Here is a 23,255-nt window from a genome sequence, read left to right as displayed (position 1 = left end):
ATATGAGACTTATATAAGGTCTCTAAACAGCTGCTTTAATTGCAATATAATTTAGGTACTCGTAACTTTTTCAACAATCTAACTTGCTTGTCTCTTTTTTGTTTGTTGTCAATACAGGCAAAGACAGTTGGTTCAACTCAAAAACTTCTCACATGATAGCAGGTACTCTCCAGATGTGTTTTATTTTAGCTTTTACTTTGGCTAGCATTATTTTGTGTTTGGTCCCGATTACAATAAACTCAAAGATGGGGTAAAGACTGTAAAATCCATTCCATCATTTTTATTTCTATCCACTTATACCCCATGTTGCCAAATAAAATAAAAACCCTCCACAAATTAAAATCACCTCTACCATCCTTCTTCAGAAGGCTGTTTTACACTGATGAGTCTGCATAATTGTAAAGTACAAGGATTGTTATTACATTCTAACTTGCAAATGACAACAAAAGGATAAGTATCATGTTTTTATTTTGTCAAGGGTTAAAAACTCTTTCAAGTGCATAAATTTGCTGGCTACAGAAGCAACTTCAGTGGCCCAATGGTGGTGAAGACCTTTTTTTTTTTTTTTGGTTGTTTAAACAACAAATTGCCTATTCAATATTACTGCATGGAGGGCTCTGCAAGAATTCACACTTGCAGCACAAACAAAGAACATCTGATATGCTCAAATGGACTGAAACCTGCAAGAGACAAAACCAGAGCAGCTACTTGTCCTTTGCACAGGTTAGAATCAGCGCTATTGCACAAATGAAGTAATACCTAGTTATGCCATTAGGGATGTAACACAGGCATGCTAGTCACCATCTGATTATATCAGGTAAAATTTCCAACTTTTGTTAAGAGTATTTACATTTTCCAGAGACTGTTAAAATTTGTCCTTTAACAACGCAGTTTCCAACCTACTATGAACTTAATTTAGACTGCAGCATCATCTCCAATGGTTCCTTCTGGTTCTGCACCAGAAAGAATTAAAATGTTTCAACATTGTATGTGCAAACCCCTCATTTAAATCTTTTAGTATAATCTGAATTCTTTATAGGAGACAGCCATAGTCTGTATCAACCAAAAAGCTTACTTTAATTAGACCAAGCTACAACTCAAACAAAGCCAACTTGCTAACTCTTTTAAACATGCAATTCTCCAAGTTTCATACTGATCTCCATTTAAGAAGTGATTCTCTAAGGTATGATCTTAGACCAACTGTACTGCCAAGTTATATTCAGGCTAAAAATAAGATCTCTTTACTGCAAAGTCTTCCTATGTTACATTTTCACACTTGGTTTTCCTCAACAAGTACTGACATTCACATTTATTAATACTCCATTTCCTTTTGGTGACAGAAGTCACATAAATATAATTCTTCCAAACTATAATACTGGCCACCACTATAGATGGACCACACTTTGCGGTACGGTTCTGTCTTTTTGTGTACTTGCATTTTTATGTTGTCACTTTACTTATTCCCCAGGAACTTAAACACTTGTTAGCAAATTATCCAAAAAACGTGCAGGCACAAAAGAGGCAAACAATCTGTTTGAAAACTGACAACCAAGTAAATAAAAACTTTAAAGAACAGCAGTTTCACATCTGTCTTTAATCACAGATGCTTTACCCCTCTGACAGAACCAGCTCCCAGGCCACCAAGATGCATAAGGCAGAACTGCTGCCCTCCGGTACTGTTGCAGCAGTTAAATCTATTCTTTAACCCCACAAGACTCCTATGACAGTTTTATTAAGACAGTAATTGCACATGTCACATAAAGGATAAAGCTATTTCACTCTTTCAGAAACCACTGTTCAAAGGAATAGCAGAATGCTACAAACCAACCACAAAAATCTATCCTTCGTATATAATTCAAAGCACTGTATTTGATGTTTGAATAAATTTTGAAAAACACTGAAGGTTATGAATTTGCTTTTCAGCCACAAAGACTGGATTCAAGCCCTGTTTAAAGTGAAACCTATTTCAATACTCCGAATGTACTCTGCATGTGTCATCAGCCTGCAGAAATTCTTGCAGCTAGTTTCCTCACCCTCACATAAGCCATTAATAATCTGATGATTACAACTCCCATAATACTTCTCCCTTCTTACATACATTTGCACTTTGGATTAGAAAACAATAGAAAATATGAGAATTCAATCTATGTTGAAGTGCTGAACTCCTCACAAGCCAGCTTGTAAAAATCAGAGGTTAAATTAGATTTTAGAACTGTTTCATCTTCTGAAGTTGAGGAAACATGACTAATCACTAATAACGGCTGTGGAGGATCCAACCATTTTCAAGACTCTCCCACAGGTTTAAGTAGTTAAATTATAACTCTCCACACAGCAGGGTTTTGGTTTAGGTTTTGTTCCTTAAGATATTACAGTAAAAGCTGCATTCTTCATTCTAAATATATCTAAAGATGCAGAAGGCAAACATGTAACAGTTTTTACACAACAAGGAGACAAAGGCAGTTTTTTTTTTTAAAGTTTTAAGGTTTTGTCCTAACCAGGTGTTTTTTTTTTTTTTTTTTTTTTTTTTAAGAATTACTGATATTCTGGAAAGAAATCATAAGTCTTTTTCTTGCCTCCTGTAGAGAAGCTAGGTTTCTTTATTTCTTATAAAGAAATAAAAATAACATTACTAAATTTGAAGAGCTACTTACAGGAAGCAATCTTAAGATAATGCTGTAAGCTAGGCCTTCGCATATACAATAAGAGTAATTAATACACGTTGTTTCTTTCCCTTACTAAGGGCATTTATTTTACAAGAATGAATTATTTTTCTTATTGTTCGTGTTGTGTTCCATAAGTATTATTATTTTGTTAATCGATATATAAGTTTATAGAGGCCTTTATTTCAGAAGTCCTGAAGTGCCTTTTGCATCAAGTTGAAGTCCACATTTTTTTTAAATAAACGATCACAAATTTCTTACAGCCCTTACACACGCTGTAGGTGGCTACCTTTGACTATCAGATATCTCTTTATCTGTTCAGCACCCACAATGCCTAGTGTACACCACAACGTTGTAAAGCTGCTCCTCACAAGCTTGAGAAACAACTGAAAAAACTACACCATCCTCCTGTTTCTTACTGAGCTCACAGCACGGGAAGCCAGACGCCCTCCTGTAAACCGGCTACTCCAAAAACCCCAAGAGAAGACTTGCTAAAGCAAAGCAACGGGGCTCATCCCGGGAACGTTGACTGCTGCTTGGATGAATCAGCAGTGTGTGGAAAACAAACATAAAGCTCCTTAAAAGAGGCTTATGATTGCTGAAACTCCTGATACTCAAGTCCCGAGCAGCATTGCTTCAGCTTAGTTCACAACTAGTTTAAGATGCTGCATAGCTCCGTGTTTATAAAAACAAACGTGTAAAATAAACCCAAAACAGTGAAAAGACCGAGCTGGGGTCGTCCAGCACACTTGAGTCCTACCTCAGCGGAGAAATAAACGGCAGGCAGAGTACGAGAATTACTCCTATTTCACCGTACAGAAAGGCGGCAACTGCCGTCCACTGGAAAGTCATCGTCCCGGCAGGCCTGCGGAGGAAGGAGCGGCTCAGCCGGGCCCACGGCACCCCAGCCGCCGGCACCGGCACCGCCGCCACGGCGGCTCCGGCAGCCCCCCCGGGCCCAGGCTGCCTCGCGTAAGGCCACGGAGTTTCAAAGGGGAAGTACTTCTAAATAACTTAACCGCAGCTCCCGGGGGGTGTGTGTGGGGTGTCTCACTGTACCGGCTTCCCCTCCCGAACCAGCCCCCCGGGCAGAGCCCGTCCGCCGGGGGAAGGAGGTGGGGACTGGGACCCCCACCACCGCCGCCGCGCCTGGCTCGGCGGGCAGGGCAGGGCCCGCCGGCGGCAGCCCCCCGTGAGGTGACCGCAGCCCCCCCCCCCCCGTGAGGAGACCGCAGCCCCGCCTGTGCCGCAGGCTCCCTCCTGCCCCTACGCGCTGCCCGCCGCCCCCGCTCCCCCCACCACGGCCGCCCGGCCTTCGCAACCTCCTCGTCGCTGGCGCCCGGCTGAGCCTGATGGCGGCGAGCCGCTCTCGAAGGGGCGGGGAGCGGGGCCTCGCGGGACGGTGCTGGGAGGGAGCGAGCCCGTCCTTCCCGCCGGCGCTGAGGGGCGGCGGCACTGGCGGGGGGGCGGGGGGAGCGTGCAGGCGCGGGCGGCCTCCGCCCCGCTCGGAGGAGGTGGGTCGGGCCGGCGCTGAGTGACGCGGCGGTGGCCGCCGTCCCAGCTGGGGAAAGGTGCGCGCAGGCCCGAGGGGAGAGGAGAGGAGAGTCCCCTCTCCTCCACCCCGGTGGAGCTGGAGGCTCCCCGCCGCCCTCCCCGCTTGCCCAGAGGCCGCCTTTGGCTACCGGCCCGGTTTCCCGGGCTCTGACTGAGGGCCCGGGGGGAGGGATGGAACAACGTCTTGCTGAGGCGTTTGTGTGGGGCAGCTGGAAAGCCGAGTCTGACGGTAGGCGTGAATTTACCAAGGGACCACACCTCTGTTGGGAAATGCAGGGATCTACACGTTGAGGAAGGTTAAGGTTGGTATCTTTTTCACATTTAGGGAATGGTTGTAAGCGTTTTGCTGCGGGATCTTGCTGTGATGGTCCCACCGCTCCATGACTCGACCTTATTCGATTGGGGACTTCAGCTGTGCTCTCTAGCACGCTCATTAGTTTCTGAAGTTCATTTAAAATACTGTGTCCGTCTGGCTGTCCCTCCCCATGCGTTAGACTGCCTTAGTGTATTAACATCCTGTAAATCTGTTTTCTCAAGGAAAACAGGCCCAGTATTCATAAAGACCCCACAAATAACAACAAAACAAGTCTCAAACACTGTCAAACAGGCCTGTTTGGACCTCATGAATAAACCAATATTCCTTCAGAAAATCCTGTTCTATCCTGTTGTCCTGTGTGGTACTCTTTATCAGCCCAGCGAGGCTACCAGCACATTATTTCCATACTTTGGTACCCATTTTCCCATTTCTTGACCACCTCTGTTGCCACTCTTATAACCCCTCCTTTGCCGTGGCATAACCCTCCCCTAATCACTTTTCCCTGTTGTTCCGAGTTCTGCTGTATCTGTACCCACGTCCAGTATTTCTGATACCGTTACTTGCACAGTCTTGGCCTTACGTGGTGTTACTGAGGTAGTGATACAGTTATTGGGTACTCTTGGCCCTGCAAGTTTTTAGTTCAGAAAGGACCCTCAAAACGACTCTCCGCTTATCTGCATAGTTCAGTTTTTCACCTAACTCCCCCTTAACCACTGGTGAAATCCAGGCATCCCTCCCAGCGCTACCTGCAGCTTTTACCAGCTTCTCACCCTGTTGCATGTCATGTTCAGCAATCTCAGGTCATACCCAGGAGTTTTCTGCACCCTGTTCAGTTAGCTCAGGCCAGGGCCCACTCAGCAGCTTATTGACTTACCTGCAGATCCCGAGGTGCTGCTCATAGAAGTGGGTTACCTTGTCTAGCTGGGCATCACCAGCCCTCTTGATGCAACTACCTGCTTTCAGGAATTCTGTTCCAATTAATTTCCATCAAAATGAGACAGATTAAATGCTGCAAATAGTAGTTCTTTGTTACTCTAATCCATTGGAACTGACATGGGGTAGGAAGTTCTTGCATAAGCAGTTTTGAGCAGAGCTGTTTACAGCTGCTCACAATCTGAAATTGTTTACACTTAAAATTTCCCAGGTCTGTGGCCTGGGGATGGAGCCAGTGTGTTAACATTCTCCTAGTTGCTGCCAATGTCTGGATGAAAGGTTACATCCCAAATAATTGTTTATGCATAACAAATATTGGAAAGAGATACAACAAGCTATTTCAATCCAATCTACACAGTGGAAACAGCCTGGGTTTTAAGAAGTATTTCTAATATGTTTTCATAAACATATTTTTTCAGAAGCACAGACAAAATATAACGTCTTAGTATGTCCTTGTTATTACATTTTAGCTATTGGCCTACAGCCATTATACTTTATTGAAGCTGTTAAAATGTTATTAAAGACTTTCTCTCCTTTAATTCCAGAGCAGTTTCCATTTCTGAGCTGCTTACTCACCTCTTACTAGCACTGTAAGCTGCTCTCCCAGTAACCTAGCCTCATACCGACAGGACTATATTTGCACAGCCCCACTGCCAGAGACTCTGAGTCTGCTTTTTCACTTCAGGGGCTTCGTAAGATCTCAGAACGACTCACTCGGTCATGACTGCTGTGCACTTCCACTGCAGCTGATGCGTGTTCCCCACCAACCCGGAATGAGATCTGAGGAACAGAGAGAAGCCTCCTGCAAACATCTGTGAGACCTCCCTTCTGTTGAGTGCACTCTGCCACTCCTGGAAGGTATTGTAACTGAAGCTGTAGAAGTCTGTGTTGTTGATCTAAGGCTACCTATCTTATAGTGAACCACAGTGTGATAAATACAACACCACACAATATATAATGGCTGGCTGCTTTAGGAAAAAACCTCATGAACCTTAAAACATTACAGTTAAAAGAAATACCTTCCTCTCCCACCAGTAAGGTGACAAAGTATTCAGGAATTGAATTATGAAATGCCTGTGTATTAGCAGCTGGTTAGAGGACAGAAATCTGACTAATTCTCTGCTGAAAGAAAAAGTTCAATCTTGTTCCATTCTAGTTTGGCTTGTATGACAGCTACCTCGTCATCACACACTGAATTTGCCCAACCATCAACCCAAGATAGAGAAGAGTCCTAAGGAACAACATAACAGTAGGGAATAGAGAAAATGGGATTGTACAGGCTGCTTGAGTGAGCTGGGGTTACTGCCGCAGGGTAGAAGTTGCAAGAAAGTACAGGTATTATGAGAATATGGCGTTGTTGTGCAGGGTGGCTTAACATAAAGAGCTACATCAGTTACAGGAGGCAAAGGACCTAAAATAGGAAACAAAGCTTTGTATCTTACGTTACTTGCAGAATAACTTTTAAAAATTTGAAAATTAGAAAATAGAAGGACTGCATACTTGCTGATGTTACAAGTAACATACACAGGGAAGGAATGTATCTAGTGGCTGTGAGAGACTGAAAGAGTTAATGTCTCAAACACTGTGGTAGGGCAAGTTCTGCTTAATGACTAACTCTGCCTAGCAAGGAACCCCAGGTGAGAAGAAGCCGATCAGCACCCCTCAGCAACAGGAGGGGAGGGCGGGCCGGAGGGTGCGCAGCTCCTGGTTCTGATGTGCTGAACAGGACAGCTCACCATGCAGGGAAGAGGAAGTTACTCCCCAAAGAACCCCTAAGCCCAAAGGCTCACAAACCGCTCATGACACCTAATTAGCCTAATGCCCGCCCGAAGGAGGGGCAGGGATGATAAAAGGACACAAACTGAAGCCCTGGGTGCACAAGCCCACCGGAATCAGACCCCTCAGCTGACTGAACCAACGCTGGACCCAGGACTTGTGAAATCTTGCTCTTTCCCTCTCTTTCCCATAATCCCTACACCTCATCCCTTTAGACATAATCCATTGACCAAGTCTGGGACAAGGAGTGGATCCAGCCACCCCCAAGCTCCTCTTTGAGAAGGAGTCTAGAAAGCAAGGGGGTCTGCTCTGAACCTCCTGACTCAACGGGAGGGCTTGCCTTATGGTCTTCCCTGAACTGATCGCCAGATAAGCAAGGCCTGTAGTACATGTTTGGTGATGCATGGTTAGCACACGTTACATGGTTTTCTGACATCATTTCATGCCAATTTTTGTAGTGAGCATGCCTATTTTTGTGAGCAAATAAAAGGTGAGTTTTGTGAGTTAAAGGATCCCTGGCGTTGTTTCACCTTAATCCTGACCTGGGAATCAGCAAACCTGAGTCATTGTCCTGAGAAATTGGGACGTGACAGTGGCTTTAAACTGCAGATGACTATTTTCCCATATTCAGATGGCTTATAATGAGAAATATGACCATATTCTAAAACAACACTGAGAGTTAAGTAACTCCCATCTTTAGCAATCAATGTATATTTGAACAGTATGGCTGTTCAGAGTATGGCTTTATGACTCCAATTTTGCAGTTTATTCTATGCCAACACAGTGAAGTGCGTTCAGATGCATACAAAATTCACAAGGGAAGAAGGCGTACAATTCATTTCACCCTCAAAAAGGGATGATAAACTTCCGTTGACTTTTATGATGCGTAATTGGCCAGATCAAGCACTCCTTAATTACTAGCGATATTAACAGCAACTGAGGTCTTGTACTTCAGGCAGAAATCTCTATGATTGATTTCACACAGGCACAACAACTGCTGCCTTCAAAATCATCAAGTATTCAGTTCCTAAATAGGTCAAGGTATTTCAAGTCCTCTAAAATTCAATTTCCCCACTATTACCAGAAAAAAAACCCCAAAGCATCTTGCATTTGTGTTATTTGATTATAATAAATAACTCTTTCTTCTCTGCTCCTTGTTGCTTATAGGACAGTTCACAGCAAACAATAGTTGCTTGCCAAATCATAAAAACCTTAAGAAAATGTTAACACAGGGCTTGGTTAAAACTGTCAGGAATCCTTTTCTTCTACAATTCAGTTGTATAGTTTTACTTTTTAATTTTGATGCAGAAGGCTGAAGGCATTTTCAGAACTAAGGAGAACTGAGTATTGCACTGTAGTTGGATGAGCTTGAGACTTTTTAAATTCAGCAGTACAAAATACAATGTCATGCAGTTGGGAAGTAAGAACTTTTGCTGTAAAACTGGGAGCTCATAAATTACATGATGAATATTAGTTGAGGATAAGTAAGGCATTAGAAAGAGAAGTATTAACTGCAGAAGACATTGCTGGGGTTTTACCTGGAATGCTATACATAATTGTGCTCATCCAATGTCAAGAAAACGTTACAATCCAGAAGAGTCAATTGTCTGAAGGAATGGAGAACCTATCCCACCAAAAAAGGTTGTAGAGATTGTCTCAATTAGCCTAGGATAGCAAAGCATGTCTGTAGTTTTCCATTTGTTAACAAACACATCAGGAAGGTGACCATATCAGAAGAGTTACATAACTTTGCTGTCTTAAATAGTGAACTAGACTTGATGACTCATGTCATGCCTTTCAAACTTCTGTTTGTATGCCTAAATCAGACATATTCACTATGAAAAATGACCAAGTCTTTTATGCCATTGCATTAAAAAAATTGTGAGATTTTAGATATCTAAATGATTGAAAGATTTGGGGAGTAGCATCAAAAGCAATCTCCCCTCCCCCAGGTTTTCATGGTTTATACTGTAATAAAAAAAGTACAACTGTATACAAATTAAAGTAATTTATTTAGAAAATTTAGAACTATTCATTTGTATATTCATACAAGTATCAGAGTGAGAAAACTAAGCAATTTCTGGTATGAATTTCTGTGTAAACATATAAAGAAAACAAATTATTTGATTACAAATAATTGTACTGCAGATTTGTGAAATCTCCCTGGCAGAACAAATGCAGCTGGTGTGTAATGTTATTATCTTGTTCTAATTTTCACTATTTCCCTCCTATACAAACATTCAAAGCCAAGTGTCTGTCGTGCTTCGATAAACAACATGCCAGCAGGCAGAAAGGACTGCAAGAGCCCCACTGAGAGAATCTGTCAGCTTTTCTTTGACCTATAAAGTTCTGTTTTGGGACATGACAGGGATTTAATCTTTTGTATAATTATTATACAGTAGATAAACAAAACTGAATGTAGTTAGATTGAACTTTCAAGTCTTGTATTTTAGATTCAGCTAAGTTCGTACTTAGTTTAGACTATCTCTTCATTTTACTCTTTCCTTCTTTCTGTCATCACTTATCTATTCCAGGTTTCTTTCACTATATGAAGTGTGGAATTTTTCCAAGTTGTAAGTTTAGAAAGTTTGAGTCTGTAAAAGGAACATCTCATTTAGAAGAGGCTACTATGCTGGGCTTCAAGGCCTCACAGTCTTTAAGCTTGAAAAATCTACTCATATTTAAAAGTACAGCTTATGTCAGTTAAAGCAAAAACTTCCATAATTGCTCCCTTTATATTCTTTTGGTCTGAAATTCTTGGTATTATTTACAACTAGTCCTTCTGATTTTAGGAGGTTTCATGTTAAGAAAGGCCTTAGTTTTGCAAACATATTGCTGTAAGCAATTGTCTGGTGAGAAAATAAATTAAATTACTGGAGTCCTACAACAATCAATCCTCTGTGTAGTAGTGCATTGTAAACAGAATTCCACATTTGTGGAATCTGAAATATTTTCTGGAGTGAAAAATGCTGACATAAAAACACTAAAAATACGAAGTATCACCCTGATCATAATGTTATGCTGTGTTGAAAATACTTACGCAATATATGAATGTGACTAAAAAGTAGGAACCCAATTAAAAGTTTAACAATGTATCGACAATTGCAAAACACAGGTTTACACAGAACTAAAATACCTTCAGTTATCACACACCGTAATGGTCATTCAGATAATCTAGTACTGCTGAGGTACTTGATAAAACATTAAAAACTTTCTTTTCTTGTTTTGAAGTTATCCGTTCCATCATGTACATTAAGTGATGGTGAAAACATGTAAAAGGAGTTCCATGCTCAAGAGCAATGTCAACCCAGTCCTGGATGCACTTCAAAGGTGTCTCTTCATATCCTGCAAACATAGCCGGATTTGCTAAGAGTCCTCTAGCCACCATTATACCTTCAAATTGGAAATTCAAGCAGTAAGTTACATTATAGTTTAAATTTTACATTAAATCTTCCTGTAGGTTTTGTAGAGCACCCCTCAGGACAACCACCCAAAGCTTACAGACAAGTAATGGGAAGAGCAACAGGGATGAGTATTATAGCTCATTATACCAGAGAAATCCATTTAACAATCCAAACCTCAGACTACCTACAACACCTGTCAACACATTCTACTTGATGACATATCCTTCCAGAAATTTTCAAATGAAACACAGGACACAGAAGCCTTTCTTCACTACTTTTTAAACTGCAATTCAATAGTATTTTGTTTTTGTTTGCTACACACATACAAGCCTGTCTTTTTAACATAAAATTATGATGGAAAGACACAAGAGTAGCAATATGCTAAATTTAGTCATTTTTAGTGCAACTCAGCTGATTCATTGACCTAGAATCTTTCTTCCAGTAAGGGCTCAATGTCTCAAATATATAAATCTCAAGGCTCTTGGTCTGCAGTAAATATTTCTAAACAAGCCAGTGTATTTCCAACTATAATCCCAAATTGTCAGATAAACCCACAGAAGTTCTATTGTAATTTTTCTGCAATTAAGGGATTCTGTTTTCCTGCACTGTCAACATATAATCTATCGCACTTAGTCTCTTCTTAAAAAGTAGGATGATCAAATATGACAAATTTCTTTCGCTATTGTACATGACAGAAAAAAAAATGATGCATTATATTTTTGCTACTGAAGATGGTCAGCTGGGCTATAAGAACATTCTTTTCTGTTATATATTTCCTTCCTGTTTTGTATTTGGGGGGGAAGTCACTGTAGCAGCATGGCAGTTTGGTTCAACTATTTTTTGTTGTTGCTATTAAACATCAATAGTATCAAAAGAAACCTGCCACATGAACTTTTCCTTATGACACTAGCTACTGTTCTCTGTCTTGTTATTCTCCAGCTCTAAGATCCAAAGTGTCTAGATACAGATTACCTCTTCAAAATATATACTGAATTTCCATATCGTCTTGAAACCATAGACAGTTGTAGGAATCTATCGTGAGTAAATAACTGCAGGGCAATCCTCACCCCAAAATTTTACCATTGAAGTATAAGACAAGGTAAATACATACAGATCTGAGAGTGCAATGCCTCACTGTGTCCTTGAAGCTAACCATCTTAACTGTTAAGTATCTGGCTTAACAATATTTCCTTTTTCCACCATATTCTTATAATAAGAAATCTGCTCCCATGTGTAGGAAGTAGAGATTTCCAAGTGGAAGCTTACAGTTCTTTAAAGATGATCAGCTCCATAGAGACAGAATGAATGTCTGAAGGTCCCCCTGAACTCCACTACTGAGTGATGAGATAGCATAATTAAGCAAAGAGCTTTTGTAATTTCCCTCGGAAATCGTTATTTATGGCTTTGAATAATAGCGCTCTAGTGCTCTGATGATTACAAGTGATTCTGAGTTTATAAGGCATCTAAAACATCCTCTTTCGTCTCCTCAAAGAGTGAAAAGCACTCAAATCATGTCCTACTTACAGCCAAAATAAATACTTTGAAATCTGATTTGTAAGTTTACTTAGAAAATAGGATGTTTAATCTTACCATCTGCTCCTGTCAAGTGATGAACGTTTTCAGCATCTTTTAAAGTTTTAATGTCTCCATTAGCCACAATAGGTATAGACATGCTTTGTTTAATTATTTTAATTGCATCATAATGTACAGGCTGATGTCTTTCTTCTACGCTTCTCCCGTGTACTGTAATCCATGAAACTCCAGTTGCTTCAGCTTTTTGACACAGGTCAACTGTTCTTTTTAAGTCCTCATGGATCCTAAAATTCCAAAGAATGAAAACATTAGATAGTAAGTTACCTGAACTGTATAAAAAGCTCCCAAATCACTGTTGCCAGGGTTGGAGGGGCCGTGGTGCCTGTCACCTTGTTGTTAGATCCAGAGACCTTCTCTTCCCCTTGAGGGTAGTGAGTGGTGTTGAACAGGGCTTGACAGGCATGCACTAGGCCCCAGCATGTTGCAGTGATTTGTGTCCCTCTGTAATTTCCAGGGTGACATCATACTTTTTCCAAATATTTTACTAGTTTTTCAGGATCCTGCACTTGTTCAGGAGTAAAGTTCCAGAACAATGGAGTGCCCACTGTCTTAGGTACTTGCCCATACTATCCCACACACCCTGCCACTCATAATTATCCAGCCTCAGGGCAGATCTCTGGGTGACATTCTTAAATAGTTGTTTAACCCTAAACAAGACCTGAACAACATTCAGGAACATGCTAGTTCCTAGCAAGTGGACCATGCTGGTTTCAACATCCTAAGGGTATTGAAATCTTTCAAAAGTCTCAAATGCTATTGTAATTAGACTGGAAGAGAAGGGAACGGGGAAGAAAGGTGTCTTGCCCATAGATTGGCTCTCCGAGGAGGAAAGGTAAAGGTTGTAATTATTAAGTTTCTCACAGATGGCTCCTGAAATATACAGGTGACGACAATGCTGAGTGCAAATACCAGATGAATCCCAGGACTGATAATTTTATCATACCATAAGCCAGTATTACACAATACATCTAAGTGAAAACCTTAATCCACCTCCCACAGAGGATAAGCAGCAGGACAGGGACTACATACAGCAAGTGAGGTGATACATAATAGAACTCTAAAAATGAGTGCCACAACTCTAAGAGCTCATAAGTTGACATTGTGACCAGTGACTATTAAACTAATATAATGAATGCTTGTATCAAATTTGTTTTAATACACTCTGGTCAGATCCATTATTATCTCAACTGTTCGTGCCCCACATTGGGCGCCAAAATGGACTGTCGTGGTTTAACCCCAGCCAGCAACTAAGCACCATGCAGCCGCTCACTCACTTCCCCCCCAACCCAGTGGGATGGGGCAGAGAATCAGAAAAAAAAGTAAAACTCTTGAGTTGAGGCAAAGACAGTGAATAGGTCAGAAAGGAGTAAAATAATAATAATAAAAGAATTGGAATATACAAAACAAGTGATGCACAATGCAATTGCTCACCACTCACCAACTGATGCCCAGTCAGTTCCCGAGCAGCGATCCCCTTGCCCCTGCCCCAGCCAACTCAGCCCAGTTTATATACTGGGCATGACATCACGTTGTATGGAATATCCCTTTGGCCAGTTTGTGTCAGCTGCCCTGGCTGTGTCCCCTCCCAACTTCTTGTGCCCCTCCAGCCTTCTTGCTGGCTGCGCATGAGAAGCTGAAAAATCCCTGACTTAATATAAACACTACTTAGCAACAACTGAAAACATCAGTGTGTTATCAACATTCTTCTCATACCGAATCCAAGACATAACACTATACCAGCTACTAGAACGAAAATTAACTCTATCTCAGCCAAAACCAGGATATACATACATTAAAATACAGTGTAACTACTACACTAACATTAAAAGGGTTCTTCCATGTACCACAAACAGCACTTAAGTTAGACCTACCTTATTTTAATAGATACTGAAAATCTAGGGTTGTCGATCTGATTCCGTACATGTCTCACCATATCTCGAACTAGTTCTGGTTTATTTATTAAGCAAGCACCATAACCTTCTGCCATCGCCCATCTTTAAAAGAAAAAGAATGTTTGTATTCTACATTTGAAAAAATGCAGATCAATTTCAGTCAAATACAGCAGTTTCTTTCCTTACGACCTTTAGAATGTGTGGTTGAGTAAACAGAGATAGTACTGGCTGTAGATCGATGATTTGTTTGCAGTTTGACACCAACTTTTAGATCCTGGTTGTCTCCATTGTGCTGTTAGAACTTTGGATGAATTACTATCTCTTCCAGTTCAATTTTCTGTCCACAAAATGGACTCACAGGGAAGATAAATTAACATTTAATCAACAATGGTTTAGATCATAAGTAAAATAAATAATTTGATGTTTCTCCTTCCATTGGGTCTATGATTTCTTCTAAACAGAAGATTACTTTGGATTGAAAAGGAAGATTTTTGAAGTGCAAGTAAGGATATGATTTCAGTAATATTCTGTTTTCCCTCAACTGCAAAACACTTTATTTTGATTGGCAGGAAATAACCTTTGCTTCCACTTAAGAGCAGCAGATTTTCTCTTAAGTAATTTTTCTTATAAAGGCAGATTAAATGCACAAAGTTTTGTTGTTTTGAAACCAGCATGCACAAGAAACAAAGAATTCAAATGTAAGCATATATTTTTCGCCTAAAAGGAACTTACACTTTGGCATACTTAACTGTAGTTAGCGTAGAAAAAACCCCACACTTCCATTTTGAAGCCTCAGATCTCTCCAGAAAAGTTTTCTCAAATACTATATTTTAAGTCAAGACAACCTAATTAGAATAGATAAATTAAGTATTTGCACCTTAATATTTTCTTTTGCTTTCCTACATTTATTTCTGAGGTCTTCACTTAGAAAAAGACTGCCTGACAAGCATGTAGTAAATGGCTCTCAATTGAACCAGTTAGCAAGAATCTTCATTTGTGCATTACTACTCTGTGTCACTGTCAAGACAAAATCTTTATCAATTTAAGTGAGAAGTAGATCACTAATTCACTGTACTTATAAACCTAATAAAAGATGGAAGAAATTCTTCTCAGCACTTCCTGATTAATATAATCTGTATAATTATATTTTAAAGACTACCCTTCACTTGCAGAAGTCTCAGACATCAGGGATTTGCCTCTTTATTTTGGGAATTGCCACATCATTTCTCAAAACACTCTCCAAAGTATTTGCAGCAAGCTCTTTTTGGTAATGCATATTGAACAGCTGTTGAGAAGGGATGGACACTTCACTTCTGAGCCAACACTCAATATCTCAGAAAGGAAAAAAGGCAAGTTGGCAAATACACCTGGTTTTCCCAGTTTCACCATGGTGACAGGCATCTCAGAACATTCAGAACAGTGTCTTGCCACATAAGACATTTCTGGCAGGTTAAAAAGCTGTTTCTCTCTCGAAGTCTATTTTTAAGTTAAGACAAAAAATACTATGAAAATGAAGACCAGCATTCTTTATTCCAAACTATTTCATCATTATTTCACCAGCTTTTTCAAAACTTTACCTCTGAGGACAGCCACAGTTTAGGTCTATGCCATCTGCAAAAGGACAGACGATACGGGCAGCATCACACAAAACCTGTGCTTCTTTAGCAGCAAATTGAACAATCAATGGATGATCACCTACTCCAACAAAAAGATATTTAGAGATTTAAAAAAACCCCAGCATATAAAAAGAAGACATTCTAAATTTTGAACGTTTTTCATATATTGAAAAGCTGTCTAGCCATGGTTCTGGGCAAATGGCTCTAGGTGACCCTGCTTGAGCAGGGGGGCTAGATAACATGACCTACAGAGGTGCTTCCAAACTCAAATATTTTGTGGTTCTGCAAGCCCTAGATCACGTGTAAAGGTAGCTGACCAGTGGTTACTAAATAAGTACGTCTACCAAGAGAGATGGGAATTCAGACATTCATATGTGTCCTAGGTGGTTGCTGGCTCGACATACACTTTTTCGGACCGAAATTGGTCAGATGCTTATCCTTCACAAAGATGATATATGAAACTAAGTACTCCTTATTTCTCAGCAGCCTTCATGCTTCCCCTCCTAGCCTGCCCCTTCTTGTCTGCATGCTGTCCCTTTGCTGTGCTGACACAGCTGTCTGTCTTGCCAGGTGGGAAAATTGCTTACGGAACCAACCCTTCAGAAAGGAGCTAAACAACCCACAAGCGTTGCCCTTCCTTATCCCAGCCCATCTTTTTCCTCTTCTGTGCTAACATGGCTGGTTTTTATCAACAATGCAATATGCAGAGTTGGAATGAAAACACATGGGCAGAAGCAGCTTTAGCAGCTTTGTCTCAAGTGGGAAACCAAAGTGTCAGTGTACCTCAACTTGGGTCTGCTGAACTACTTGTGATTTACTAAGCCCCTGCAGAGAGCCAGATGGTCATTTGGAACATACTCTCCTCTTTTACAGCTACTGCATTACATTAAAGGCATCTAAAAATACCTCAGACAGTCTTAGCACTCACTTTCCATATAAACAATTGCTGCAGTTAAGAGGAAGGGGGATATCTGAGCACTGATGGAAAGGGATGATCCAACAAATGCACAAAGCAAGTGCACTTCTGGTACTGAAAAGACCACAAATGCTTCTGAAGATTTTTCTATTTTAGTGGAAAATAAGTAGTTCTTGAAGTACTGGAGCTTAAGTCAGAGAGGGCAGCAGTACCGTCTCAATCAAGTTGAGACACTTCTAGAGGTTACCTAAAAATCCAGCAAGCAAAAAAAAATCCCTTGCATATTTTCCAAATAGCGTCCATTTAAGACAGTGCTCTAGCTGAAGAGATTTATATTACTGCAGCTAATACTTCGGAATAATCCCACGCTCCTAATTTTTGGTTGAGTGTTAAGTAATAAAAATACTGAGTCTTGCCATATTAAACCTTTTAGCAGCAGCCACAAAGAACATCTATCTCTATTTTAGAAATAAACAACAAAGAAATGTCAATGCCAAAGAAAATGGAAAACAGAAATTGCAATTGTAGGCTCCAAACCTACTCCGCTAATTAGAAGACAAAATCCCCAAACAGCCAGGAAGTTAAACATAAAACCACAGTAAAATTTCACAACCTGTTGTGGAGCTACTTGTTAAAAGCATAAATGCTAATAATGTAAATAGTATAATCTTGGCAAAGCTGTCTGTGGCAGAATGTTTCAGAGGCCTATAAAATTAAGGCCAGTATGAAAGACGTGAATAGGGAAAAGATGTTGTTTACAACACTAGAACATTTAATTTTGTACATCTTGTTATCAGGCAGCAAAGTTACAGCAAAGAGAATTTCCTCTTTCCCCATCCCTGCACCTCTCAGAATATACTACATATCTGACCTGTGGAACTTCAATGCCACAGGACATTGTGTAGATCAGAAGTCTAAGTAAGTTGAAAGGGAACAAACTAGTGGTTCTGTGGACCTTTGAGCCATATATATCGTCAGTTATGTTCTTACTCATTTATTTTTACATACAAAGAATTATTCATGCTTTTTTAAAGTTGAATTCCACTAATAAGAGAGTCTACCTGTGCTTCCCAATGTGACTTTTCTCTGTAACTGCTCTGTTCTATTTGAATAATGCAGCATTAATAGACAGCCAGTGCTAAAATAATGAAATATACTTCCTCTGATACTATATATAGACTTATGAAACGACCAGTTCAGTGGTCTGAATAGATTAAATCATCACACTTCATGGATCCTACAACGCTGAACTTACTAGCACGTTCATAGCGCTCTCTTCATTCCTCCAGTTGCAGCCTATGCATGTTCCTTGTTACACTCTTCTACTGCAGCCACTTCATGCCAGCAGATCTGCATCATTATTGTCACTTCTTCCCACGTATTTCATACCACTTTTCTCTTTTGCTTTACAGCCAGGACTCTGCACAACTCCTTATACTTCTTTTTGTATGTGTTCTGGTTATGTTTCTGTACCATGCCTGAAGCCTTGCTTCTCCTCATCAACCCTAGCCATGCTTCAACTTCCTGGTCTCTTCTTGCCTTCTTGCTCCTTTTTATCACTCTCTCGATATCTCAAGTAGTCCACCAACAGCCCCTTCCACTTCCCACTCCAGCTAATTTGAAACCCTGCTGTATCCACTGTAACAATGTCTGGTCTATTAATTTTTTCACCTTTAGCAACCCTCTTATTTTTGCTAGACACCAGAAAATTTTTCCCAGCAATGAGTTAAGTGTTTTTCTCTGAAACACACAAAAAGCAGCAATTGCTGGGAAAAGAATCCTACTACCATCTCGTACTGGGTCTGACTGGGATGGGGTTAAATTTTATTTAAAGTTTATTTATAGCAGCCTGTAAGGTGCTGTGTTTTGGATTTTGTGACAAAAACAGCGTTGATAAGGCACCAGTGTTTTGGCTATTTTTGCACAGTACTTGCACAGTGTCAAAACTTTCTCTTTTTCTCACTCTGCCTCCCCCTGCCCCCAGCCAATAGATTGGGGTGGGGAAGAAATTGGGAGTGGACACAGCTGGGACAGCTGACCCAAACTGGCCCAAGAAATATTCCATACCGTATAACATCAACATTAGCAATGAAACTGGAGTGGTAGGGGAAGAAGAAAGTGCATTGGGACATGGAAATTGTGTTCCAGGGTGGCCATTGCTTGGAGACTGGCTGGGCACTGGTCTGCTGGTGTGAGGTGGGAAGTGATTTCCTTTACATCACTTGTTTTTTTTTCTCCTTCTTTCCTTCACTTATTAAGTTGTCTTTATCTTGACCCGTGAGTTTTTCTTGCTTTTGCTCTTCCTGTTCTCTTCCTGTGCTGTTGGGAGGGTGGAGGAGGGATGACTGAGCAGCTGTGTGGGTGCATAGCCACTGGCCAGCTATGTTCAACCCGCCACACATCTAAAGTGGTTTGGAGGCCCTGATTTCAGGTGGAGACAAGGTTTTCCACTATTTCATTTGACACACTATCACTGGAATGTGCTTACTCTCACCTAGAATATTTCTATAGTTTTACAATCAATCAGATACGGTATACCAAAATTGTTAATGGATGTGAAGTTGTGTGACAGACTTTATTCACTTGGCCAATTTGGTTTATCACCACATAAAACATTCTGACAAGGCAATGGTTTCTTAAAAAGAATACCTTTGTTTGTTGTGAATTCGCTGTCTCTAGCTTTTGCAGATCTCACAAAATCAGCTGCTACTATCATTGGTGTGTAACACAAATCGCAACTGTATTTCCTAACCAAGGTTCTGAAAGCCAACCTGCAGACAATGAAAATCAAGAGATAAATAGGAAAGACATTTTTCTGATTAGCTATTCTAAAATGTTGTTCTGACATGCAGTAATACTGTGGGGATGTCCAAGTATAATCATGAGATAAAACATGTCCCATGTCTACTGCTGTCTTAAATAATTAAAGGAGAGAAAGGTAATCATCCCTGGTTTTACAGTCAAGATAAACTTCCTCAGAGAAAATACACTGAAAACAGAGTTGACATGACAGTTACTTACTTTGAGTAGCGGACCATAGGGGCACATATTTTTACAGCTTGCCCAGAATGAAACAAATCCATGGGATCTTTTAGTTGGCATCGTTTAGTTTCTACGATGTCACCAATCATGAATAATTAACGCTCTTTTAGCATCTGGAAAAACAAACAGTGTTTGCGTGTAAGTAACTCAGCTATTTCTCACCAGCCATGCAGCAAAGCATTAGACCTTACACCGGACTGCCGTTTTGGTAAAGCTTTCCGCAAGAAGCCCCTCACTCGCACAGCGTCAGGAGCAAGCCTTTCGCCGCCACCAGCTACGAGCGCCGGGCGCCCCGCTGTCCTTCGTAACCCCCCCGTTGTAGTAGTTTTCACTCCTCGCAGTACGGGTCGTTCAGGCTGGAAGGGAGGTCTCCAGCCCACCCCTCCGCGCAGGGCCGGCTCCGAGGCCGGACCAGGGGCTCAGGGCAGCCCCTACCCTGCCCCCACAAGCCTCACGGGGAAAGGTTTTCCTCACGTCGGGCCAGAACCGCCCCCGCTTCAGCGCAGGCCCGCTGTCCCTCGTCCTCCCGCTACAGGCCCAGCTCCCTCCGCCTCTCCCCGCAGGGCGGGGGCTGCGGCCCGACCACCCCGGCCTGAGCTCGCTCCCGCGCGCCGGTGCCCGCCGGGTGCCGGAGCGGCGGGCCCGAGGAGCGCCGCCCGGCCGCCATCCGGCCGCCGCCCCTCCCTGCGGCCAGGCCGCGCTAAGGGCTCCCGCCCGGCTCGCGGCCCGCACCCTTCCGCCCGGCCCGGCCCCGCGCTCACCACGTGCGCGAGCGCCCCGCCGCCGCCGCCTCCCGCGCGCTCGCTGGGCGGCCCCGTTCCGTCGCGCGCCTTCGCCATCATCGCCGCGCGCCGCCGCCCGGGAGTGACGCGCGGGCTCCCGGTACCTGCCAGCATGGAGGAGGCGGGGGCAGGCGGCGGCGGAGCCGCGGCCCCGGCCCTCGCCGAGCTGCTGGCGGACGGTGAGGCGCGGACGGTGGCGGCGGGTGAGGGGGGGCCGCGCGGCGCGGGCGGGCGGGCGGCAGCGCCTGGCCGTGCCCCCCTCCCCGCCGCCGGCGGGACCGCGTCGGGGGGTCCCGTCCGCGGAGGGTCCTTTGCGAGGGCGGTGTTGGGCCGGGCGGGCAGAGCCGTGTGAGGGGACGGGGCGAGGAAGGCGGTGAACCCCCGCGCTGTCAGGCGACGGAAAGTTTCGGCGTTGGAGGGACGGCGGGCGCTGGGGAGTGCTGCCGCGCCTGCGGAGCGGCCCCCTCCTCGGGGAGGAGACCTCCCGCTGCCGGCAGGGGGGTCTCGGTGGCGCGGCCCCTTCACCTGTGGCCGCTTGCTCCAAAAGGGAAAAAAAGTGCACCGAAAGGAGAGACGGAGGCGCTCGGTAATGCTAGTATGTGCTGCCTGGAAACTCGGGTCTTGTCTGGTCCCGAATCATCATTGCGGTATCGTTAATTTAGTAGTTTTTAAACCAGTACCCTTGTAAGAGACCGGTGTGATTTCATGAAGTCGCGTCTGCTGCCACTCCAGTCCTCAGGGACGTGAAGGTGACTGGTATGTGTTTGATTATGGGTACAACCTCAATAGCCTCACCCTGGTTACACTGTGAAGTTTGAAGGAGAAGGTATCAATACGTTTTACTGTATTCTACTCGAGAAAAGGCTGTGGGGAGTAAAGGAACGTGTGTCTTTTTCACCATTTACGCACCCCAGCCATCAGCTCCAAACTCATTTCTCTTGGTTGTGGTCTCTTCTCAAATCAGTGTCACATTTGTATTATGTGATAGAGCATATGCTGTTACATTTGGAGAAATTGAAGGTCAGAGAACTGTACGCTTTAGGTCCATAAATATTATTTAACTGGTCTGAAGCATAAAAATAAAATCTAAATCTTTTTCAGAATGTTATGCTGACTTCTTCAGAGAGGACTTTGATGTGAAAGCTTACACTTCCCAGTCTATCCATCAGGCTGTGATAGCTGAGCAACTAGCAAAACTTGCCCAAGGTATTAGTCAGTTGGATAAAGAGCTTCATTTACAAGTAAGTTTAAAGCATACCTGTTATTCTGGGGTGGTCAATATAAACTAGGCAAAAGCTTAGTAATCTTATGATCTTGTTCCTTCTGAAATTGCCCAGTGTACTCTGCAAGCAGTAACTAAAGGTACCACTTCCAGTAAAACTGGTAGTGAATGTGATACTTATTCAGTCAAACCCACTCTTAATGCTCCTACCAAGAAGCCATGTACTGCTTTGTTTTCAGTTTCTGCAGCCAATCTCTGTATACATGGAGGTTCCACTCTTCCTTGTAAGGATGTTCCCTGACTCTTTCCAAATGATCATGTCAGCTATCAGAAACACTGGCCCGTGTTTTGGGATGGCAGTTGTGAGAAGATAGGGAATGATTTAACTTGCACCCTTTCATTCTGTGCTGGAGAGTAGCCTATGGTCTAAGGCTTACCTTTAGCTGGGCAAATATAACTTATGTTAACGCACCTCCGCACCTTCAGAAAGGCTTTTGAGTTTTGATAGTAGAAGGTTTTTTGGTAAAATCTATGCAGATGCTACAAATCCACAGTGGACCTTGCAGTGAGAACACATGCTAAGTTTTTGTGTAGTTTCAAAACCTGCTTCCTCCCTCCCCCTACCCCAGTTGGTAAATTCTTTGGGAACTATTTCTAAATGTCATAAATGGAAAAGAAAATATTAAAAATATGACTATACATTATTACTGTGTGATTAATAAGTTTACATTTACAATTATTATTGTATATGAAGGTGTGTTGAAATGTGATTGCTCTGCTGGCTTTAATTAAGATGTCAGCTATGCTGCAGTTGCTGACCTTCTTGTTCTGAGCTTGCTGCTTTTGTGAATTAAAACGTATTCTGAAAACTCTTTAATCTTTAAGGCATGGCTGCTTTTTCCTGTGTCTGCCTAATGTAGGGATGATGATGATGTATTAGTATTAGCATACATCCCCATTTTTCTGTGTTGATTTCTCTCTTTTTTTTTTTTTTTAAGGTTGTTGCAAGACATGAAGACCTGTTGGCCCAAGCAACTGGAATTGAATCCCTGGAAGGTAAATGCCGTTATATTATGCTTGCTGCTTCTTACAGTGGAGGAAGCACTTTTAATATCTGTGCAGGGAATGTCATTCACTGCCAACTTTGGTCCCTAATGTTAAGGCTGCAGATGTTACTTCTGAGGAGTAACATGTGGCAGCTTTTATTTGATGTCAGTAGATGGAGCTCCAGGGAGAAGATTTGGCTGGTACTTCTCTGGAGTAGGAAAACATATTTTGATAATCAGTTTTGAGCAACTTTAGCAATCAAGTCTTTTTGACCTTTTAATATATTTTCCTAAAGAAGCCTAATTTTGTGCAATATTAGCTGATACCTGTTGCCGTTAAGTACAAAGTTTGTGCATGTTGCATATGTATGCGTTGCATAGCTTGCAAATCTTAACCAGAGAGGCTTTAACACATAATCTTAACTGCATTGAGATATTTTTTAACTAGTAAGGGTTTAACTAAGTTAAATACATACCTTTGTGTTATTCTACTGTTTGGGATC

At 42.2% G+C, this 23,255-nt stretch overlaps 2 protein-coding genes and 1 long non-coding RNA gene across 5 annotated transcripts in view; 2 read left to right on the top strand and 1 right to left on the bottom strand.

Annotated features, from left to right (window-relative positions):
* The window catches only part of DUS4L (dihydrouridine synthase 4 like), a 41,375-nt gene extending 21,013 nt beyond the window's left edge, over positions 1-20,362 (bottom strand). The window contains exons 1-6 of one of the 3 annotated variants that reach the window (XM_069801845.1): positions 19,682-20,354; positions 19,310-19,431; positions 15,706-15,823; positions 14,108-14,230; positions 12,221-12,460; positions 3,421-3,513 (exon numbers count right to left, since the gene is read on the bottom strand). In XM_069801845.1, the coding sequence (XP_069657946.1) occupies positions 3,421-3,513; positions 12,221-12,460; positions 14,108-14,230; positions 15,706-15,823; positions 19,310-19,431; positions 19,682-19,791 (806 nt within the window). In that variant the 5' untranslated portion in view covers positions 19,792-20,354. Of the gene's footprint in view, positions 1-3,420; positions 3,526-3,982; positions 4,142-9,232; positions 10,633-12,220; positions 12,461-14,107; positions 14,231-15,705; positions 15,824-19,309; positions 19,432-19,681 lie in introns of those variants that run through there. The other 2 variants (XM_009929971.2, XM_069801844.1) reach the window with 2 other exon arrangements.
* On the top strand, positions 4,188-7,748 carry LOC138688960 (uncharacterized). The gene is made up of 2 exons (XR_011327753.1): positions 4,188-4,516; positions 6,149-7,748. It is a non-coding gene; the product is annotated as an uncharacterized lncRNA (long non-coding RNA).
* A 155-nt stretch (positions 20,363-20,517) lies between the features above and the next one.
* Positions 20,518-23,255, top strand: part of COG5 (component of oligomeric golgi complex 5) — a 194,595-nt gene continuing 191,857 nt past the window's right edge. The window contains exons 1-3 of the mRNA XM_069801840.1: positions 20,518-20,663; positions 21,586-21,725; positions 22,705-22,762. Of these exons, the coding sequence (XP_069657941.1) occupies positions 20,597-20,663; positions 21,586-21,725; positions 22,705-22,762 (265 nt within the window). The 5' untranslated portion in view covers positions 20,518-20,596. The remainder of the gene's footprint in view (positions 20,664-21,585; positions 21,726-22,704; positions 22,763-23,255) is intronic.

This window comes from Haliaeetus albicilla, chromosome 14, assembly GCF_947461875.1.
Source record: "Haliaeetus albicilla chromosome 14, bHalAlb1.1, whole genome shotgun sequence".
In the NCBI taxonomy this organism is placed as follows: domain Eukaryota; kingdom Metazoa; phylum Chordata; class Aves; order Accipitriformes; family Accipitridae; genus Haliaeetus; species Haliaeetus albicilla.
This window is presented reverse-complemented; position numbering and strand designations above follow the sequence as displayed.